General features: G+C 48.3%; 1 protein-coding gene across 1 annotated transcript in view; it reads left to right on the top strand.

Annotated features, from left to right (window-relative positions):
• Window positions 1-6,124: 6,124 nt before the first annotated feature.
• Window positions 6,125-7,298, top strand: part of UBE2H (ubiquitin conjugating enzyme E2 H) — a gene marked incomplete at its 5' end in the record, with an annotated part of 18,157 nt that continues 16,983 nt past the window's right edge. The window contains 2 exons of the mRNA XM_008628844.2: window positions 6,125-6,239; window positions 6,834-6,908. Coding sequence (XP_008627066.2) covers window positions 6,125-6,239; window positions 6,834-6,908 — 190 coding nt within the window. The remainder of the gene's footprint in view (window positions 6,240-6,833; window positions 6,909-7,298) is intronic.

Genomic DNA, 7,298 nt, shown 5'->3' with positions numbered 1-7,298 from the left:
TTGAAGCATCTCTCTGGCCTTCCCTGGACTCTCTCCAGCAGCTCCAGGTCCTGCTGCTGTGTCCCCAGGGCTGGGGCAGCTCTGCAGGTGGGGTCTCGTGAGGGCAGAGTGGAGGGAGAAGCCAAAGGAAGGTTGGGATTTGCCCCAGGGACGTGAGGATAAAGCCCAGGTCGCCCCGGTGGTGTCATCCCAGGGATTGTGCCACAGAACATCCTTGGCAAATAACAAACCTGGCTTTGGCGCTACAAAACCCCTCTGCTTAAAGGTAGAAACTGTGAGGGTGCCCTGTGGCAACGAGAACCCCTGGCTTGAGGAAAACCCGTGGATTTTAATACTGGAATAGTTTTCGCTTGGAGTTCTCAAGAAGTTTGCAACAAACGAGGTGCGAAAAATCCACCTCTTGCTGCTCGGAGAAATCACAGCTTTTTGTTGCCTTTATAACCTTTTTGACTTCTAAGAGTCTTTTTTTTTTCTGGTGTCCTGCAGGGCTGGAGGAGCCTGAGGGAAGTTAAATGTGAGTAACGGGCAGGGAGTTGAGGAAAATAGGGATAAATATGCCTTAAAGCATCAAAGCCCGGGCGCCTGCTGCGGTTTCACGTGCACCACTGGCACCCGGGGGTGTTGTAGCAGGGAAAGGAGGGAGTTTGGAGGAGGAAAAGCAGCTTCCAAGGGCTTGGAGGCAGGGAGGGACTGAGCTGAACTCGCCCTTTGCTGCCCACGCGCCGGCAACTTCGTAAATCCTCGGGCTCGGTGTTGCTTCGAGTGGAGCTCATCTGCCTTTGTAAGAAAATAAACATGAATAACCATCAGTTGCACTAATAGAGGTGATTTATGTTGCAAAACGCTGCTTGCAAAGACTTCAGAGGGATTCACACCTCTGACACCTCGAATTTCCCGTGCATGGTGGTGTAAAGCTCTTCACAATGGAAAAAATCAAGTGTCTGAGTGTTAATCTCATTTTGAAATCACCTTTTATCGCAAAGTATGGTGAATGATTTGCTCAAAGGCAGGTTCTCTGCTTAGGTGGCAGGGCTGGATGATTTATTTTCTTTTTTAAATGTATTCAGGTATGGTGTTTGGTTTTCCCTCAAATTCAGGAGGTTTTCTCTGGTGATGTTCTTCACCTGCAGACAAGTCTCGAAATAAGAGAGGACACATCAGAGATCCTTAGAAAGGACTTGATTCCCCATCATGACCCTCAACCCATCTCTCACTTCGGTTGTAACCCCCAGATAAATCCACAGCTTTGTTTTTCTGTGGGATGTTCCAGCTTGCTGCTCCTCTTCGGGTCAGGGCTGCTCGCTGTATTTTCAGTGGAGTATTTTTATCTGGAAGCCTCGTTTTTCCAAGCTTGTAACTAATGTTAATTTGAAAGAAACTTAATAAAAGGGTTGGTTTTGGGGTTTTTTTTGAGTTAAATGTTTGCCAGGAAAAAGCCACTCAACCCTGTGAACAGACAGACCATCTGTAGGCCATGATGTTCATCTGGGATTTGGGGAGATCTGGGTGTGAAGTCAAATCCTAACAAAATTTTTTTTTATTGCTGCAGGGGAAATCCAACCCTCCAGTGGTGGGTGGCCCTGCATGAGGATGAGGAAATGGGAATTTGACCCTGGAACAGGCAAATCCACGGTGGCCAGTTTGTCCTGACTGATGGGCAGGTCCTCGCACTCCAGATTGGAAAGGTTTTGTGGGGGCTTTGTCCTGATGTAGAAAAAGCAAAATGCTTTCAATTGCTTTTTATTCTGAGTGAGGAAACAATTTCCTGTAAGTTCAACCCTGGAAGCAGAGCCTTGATCCCGACAGGGAGCTGGGATGTTCCTGTCATGCGAATCCATGGCTCCGTCGGCCTTGGAGCTCCTGGCGCATTTCAGGCACAGGATGGGGAGCCTGGAAAATTCCCTTGGCTCTGTCCTAGCAACCCTTCCAAGCTGGTATTTGAAAACAAGCTTCCATAGCATCATGTCAATATTCCCAACATTTACTGGCATTAAAATTCTCTTGGTAGTCCTGGAACTAAGATAATTTATCTTCAGGTCCTCAGGACTCACTCCTCATTTCTGTGGCTTTTGAACTTAGAAACCTGACTCGTATCCAGATTTTTCTCTTTTCCCTTGACTTTTCCACTGGCTTTTTTTGGCACCAGGTCCAGTTGGCATCCTGAGGTGATGAGGAGATAAAAGCAGCAAGGCCAGAAGTCTTGGAAGGGATTTGGGTGATGGTTGTTAAACATTTTAGGGCGTGGGATGTGTTACAGGCTGGGTTTGTAGCTGTGAGCTTGACTCCGTGTCCTGCTGTGGGGACAAGTGCTCCTTCCAGGATGAACCCCTGGGATTAGGAATGTTAAAAGTCTTTATCCATTAATTTCTTGGGTTTTTTGTAAATTTCACTAATGAAGAGTGCACTGAGAGGCAGTGTGGGCACAGAGGGATTGGCCTGGACGGGGTGGACTAAAAGGTGAGGGGGCTGTGGCCTTCCCAAAAAATTCTGGGTGTGTGGTTGAATTCCTGGGGGCTTTCTGCACGGATGCACATCAGTATCCAATGAAAGAGGTGGCTGGGAATTGTGGACACAAACATAGCAATCCCGGGAGAAACGCATGGAGGTCACCTTAATTGTGGGAATCTTGCTCCAAGTTCTTGATGCTCCCTTCCTGGGCTTTCCCAAAGCTGTGCTCAGTTTGCTGAAGACCTGGAGCATTTCTCCTTGCTGGGAGTTACTTGGAATCGCTGCGGGATCTGGCACTGGAACCCTGAATGCGGGAGAGGAGATTCTGTGTGCCCTTGGCACAACTGGGTTCCGTAAGGATTGTGGGTCTTCAGACAGGCAACTGCTCCTAGATCTGAGCCTGATGATTAATTCCTGGTGTGTTTGGGACAGAATTCATCTGGGATTTGGTTGTAAGACTTTCACCTTACGGAAAAAATTCCGTGTGAGCTGAGAGAACAGTTGGATCAGAGCCTGTGCTCCTCACTCCCAGATACATCCCCGGGAGTCATGGTGGAGCTTTCTCTGGGAATGTGGGCTGGACACTGCTCTGAACATGTCAGATCCTTCTGCTGTTCCCCTGTGCTGATTCCTTGTGCTGCTGGAGGGTTCCCTTGTGGCAGTGGGAACAGCTTTGTGAGATGGAGGAGCCTGGAGGTCTCCCTCAGATTCCTGGTCTTCCCAGAGTCCTGGCTTCTGCAATAAGTGTTTCCTTTCCTGGAAATTTCTGGAGATGGAAAAAGCTTGTAGGGTGGAAATGTTCTTTCTGTAACAGCTCCATGCAGTTCTCCCAGGAGTGCTCTCAGCTGTTTTGTCTGTGGAATTCCAAGATTTCACATTCCTGGGCATCTCTTCCATGGTGGAGAAGGGAGAGGGCAGATGGGTTCACCTCTGCTGTGTTACTGGGGGCTCACCTGGAATTCACCTCATTCCAAGGAAAGAGGGTTTTCCCAGCTTCCTCATTTCTGCTAACGCACTTCCGGAGATTTCCCCTGTGTTGGTGCAAGGGTTTTATTGCTGAAATCTGCTTTATTTTCAGTCTGTCCTCAATTATGGAGTCATGGTTTTGGTTGGGAAGGGACTTTAAAGATCATCCAGTTCCAACCCAAACTATGGGCCGGGACACCTTCTGCTATCCCAGGCTGCTCCAAGCCCCGTCCAGCCTGGCCTTGGACACTTCCAGGGATGCAGGTGCAGCCACAGCTGCTCTGGGAATTTGTGCCAGGGTCTCACCACCCTCACAGGGAAGAGTGTCTGGTATCATGTCAATAGACAATGTGGTTGTTCCCAAACCTTTCATCCCAATATTTCTCCCTTTCATGAACCCAGTTCACTCACTGATTTTTTTGGTAGGAATTTTAGGTCTTTGCCACAACAGGGACAATATTCAGATACGGCCCTCATTAATACTTTCTGAATTTGGGAACACCAGGATTGAGTCCGAGTGTGGAAAACTCAGCTTTAATTTATGGTCAGCATTAACTCACGGAGCTGGGGAGCATCCAGGCTGGGCCTGCTCAGGATCAGGCTGGGAGAGCTGGTTTTTATTAAGCAGGACTTAATTTAGTCCAAAGTAAAATCATTTGTATTTAACCTGCTCCGTGAAGCTGCTGCGAGTGTGAAATCCTCCAGTATTAAACATTTTCTGGGCCATCATCGTACACAGCAGGACCGTGTAAGAGTTTGGGAACCTGGAATCATTATCCTAAGGAATTAAACTTAAAACTTCCTGATGTGCTACTGAGTGACATGAAAAGATCTGGTGACAAATGTCCCTCAACATCAGCACTGAAAGCAGCCATCACACTTCTTTGGGAGGCTCCTCTCCGCAAACCTGGAGCGATGTCGCTTTTCCCAGAGATTCCCGTTGGATTTTAGCAGGGAAATCACTTGCACTGAGAGCATTTATGTTTCCATCTGCCCTTTGTGAGCTGCTCCTGGGTGACTGCTGGGTGCAGTGAGCTCCTTGCCGTGGAATTTTAGGGCAGAGCAGCTCATGCTGAACTAAGAAAACTCCAGAGCCGAAACAAACGGCCGTAAACTTTTCCCTCACCCCATGAGAATGAGGAGAAGGAGGTTGTTGTGTCCAAACCCTTTTGGAGCCGACACTGTGGGAAAAGTCTGTCCAATCTGGGAGTCATTGTACTTGAGGAACTGCAGTAAATCCTGCCGGACCCCGCGGATGGGACTTGGATCTCCCCACCCAAGCTGCCCGCGTGGAGTCGGCACCTCGGGCTGCAGGAACCTCTCACAGCCCTTTGTGAGGCACCTCCAGCAGATTTCACAGGTCGTCAATTCAGATCAGGGATCTGAGGTGGCAATTCTTTGTTCCTGGTGGGTTGGGAATATTTGGGTTTGTGCCCAGGTGTCATCAAGGTCCGAGGGGGGTCTGTGGAATTCCTACAATCCTGGGCATGAAAGCAGGAAACCTTTTCCATCCGAGTGAAAAGTCATGTGGGAAAAAAGGGGGAATCTGCCTTTAGTTCCCAGTAGCTGGAACATTCCTGCCAAGCTCCTGCTGTGATGTGAGGGATCTTATTTGAAATATTCCGTGTCCCCTTCTCTCAAATGGGAGCAGCCTCGGAGCTGCAGAGCTGAAGTTCAGGTGGGAGCAAACCTTTGATTTTCTCCTGCTTCCCTTGTAATTCATATCCAGACTATTGATGAAAGGGAATTGCTGTAGGATATTATTCCCAACCCATTAACCCTGATTTACAGCAGAATTCCTTATCAAGCCTCAGCGCTGAAACATCACCACTAATTGTCTTAAGCGAGCCTTGCTTGGAATAAAGATTTCCTGCCTTTCCCATTGTATTCCCTTCTTCCCACTTGCCTTTCCCTTTGTATTCCCCTCTTCCCGAAGCGCTTTGATTCTTCCAGTTGTTCTTTTCACGCCGCACTCTCCCCCCTTCTGTCTCTTCCAAGACTCGGGGTTTTTTTTGGGCTTGCAAGTCAAATTAACATGAGAGTGCCACGATTTGCATGGGAGCTGTGGGAGGTCTCCACCAGCTCCGGAGGCAGCCGGGGAGAATGGAATTCATGGGAGCAGCCTCAGGGCATTTATTTCATGGAATTCCTGGGAGCAGGGGCTGTGAGCATCCTGAGTGCATTTATTTCATGGAATTCCTGGGAGCAGGGGCTGTGAGCATCCTGAGTGCATTTATTTCATGGAATTCCTGGGAGCAGGGCTGTGAGCATCCTGAGTGCATTTATTTCATGGAATTCCTGGGAGCAGGGGCTGTGAGCATCCTGAGTGCATTTATTTCATGGAATTCATGGGAGCAGGGCTGTGAGCATCCTGAGTGCATTTATTTCATGGAATTCCTGGGAGCAGGGGCTGTGAGCAGCCTCAGTGCATTTATTTCTCACACGTTGCTGGTAGGGGCCCAACACTCTCCTAAATCCGTGCTCACACCTTGCAGGACAGGATGGAAAACTCAGCAGCTCTGAGGATTCATCCCAAGTTTCCTCAGGGCAGGGCAGGGTGGGGAATTGGCTTTTACTGACGTCATTGTGGTGCTGTGGTCACTTAGATGTGTCAGGACACTGAAATTCCACGTCAGGCTTGGGATATTTTGAATATTTGGGTCAACAGGCTTTGAGTAAATTCCTTGGCTCCGAGTAATTGGGTTTTGTTTCCCGGATTAAATGTTTTTCCTTGACTTGCTGCTTCAGGATTGAGAGCAAACACGAAGTCACAATCTTAGGAGGACTCAATGAATTTGTCGTGAAGTTTTATGGACCACAAGGAAGTAAGTTCGTGACCCAGCCCTTCTGAAAAACAAGCCAGTGGATTATGGTGGGGAACTGGGAGATGCCATTCCTGAGGGGAGGAGATGAGCAAATCTAAGGGGGAGAGGGAGAAATCCAGGGAAGCTGCTTTCTGGAGGGTGGGGAGGATCCAACTGTGAGTGTGGACATGGCTAGACCCCACCCTTTGGAGCTGGCAGAGCTGGATGCTGCCTCTGGAAACCTCCAGCCTTCAGCATTCCTAAGCTTTCCTACACCTGGCTCCCAAGTTTTGCATTGGTCATGGGAATTTCTTTGGAGTTTGTCGTTAAAATGGCTTTTCCACCTTAATTTAGCACCATCTCCAGAGGTAAGGAGGTGATCCCAAAGTGCCTGGTTTTAATCCGGTGTCTTTGTGCCGAGATCTTTTCCAGAATCGGTTCAAATCGTGTCAGGCAGAGCAGGAAAAAGGCTTTTCCCGTGGGAGGTTTGCTCTGAAATCTCACCCCCAGCGGAGCCGTGTATTATTCCAGAGATGTGTTTTCCTTAATGCTCTGGTTCTGTTTATCCTCTCCTCAGCTGTGGAGTGTCTAATTCCTGCTTTTCTTCCCTTGCAGCACCATATGAAGGTGGAGTATGGAAAGTAAGAGTCGACCTTCCTGACAAATATCCCTTCAAATCCCCGTCTATAGGTAACAAATGCTCATTTTCCATCAAAATCCTGTGATTTGTGCTTCAAGTTTGCAGGTGGAGTTGTACCAGTGCAATATAAGACCTTAAAGTCTGGAAAATGTTTTTTGTCAGATTTCAGATCTCAAGCAGAGAGGAATTTTGGGCTTTGGAAGGAGTAGGAGCTGGGAGTGGGATTTGGCTGCATTTTTGTGTGTTGATGAATTAAATCTCTATTCCATGTGCTTTTTTTAATAATAACTCCACTGGTGGGTGGTGGAGCAAAAGCCACAGTTCATGGTCTTGGAGAGAACCCAACTTTTGGGGTCTTCTGTCCAAAATTGGATGGAAGTTCCTCCACTGAAGCCTCCATCCTCTTGGTGCAGGGAATGCCGCTGCAGAAGAGCTCAGAA

The sequence above is a fragment of the Corvus brachyrhynchos genome, unplaced genomic scaffold (genome assembly GCF_000691975.1).
Source record: "Corvus brachyrhynchos isolate BGI_N302 unplaced genomic scaffold, ASM69197v1 scaffold182, whole genome shotgun sequence".
Taxonomy (NCBI): Eukaryota; Metazoa; Chordata; class Aves; order Passeriformes; family Corvidae; genus Corvus; species Corvus brachyrhynchos.
Note: the sequence above shows the minus strand (reverse complement) of the source record. Positions and strands in the feature narration are given on the sequence as shown.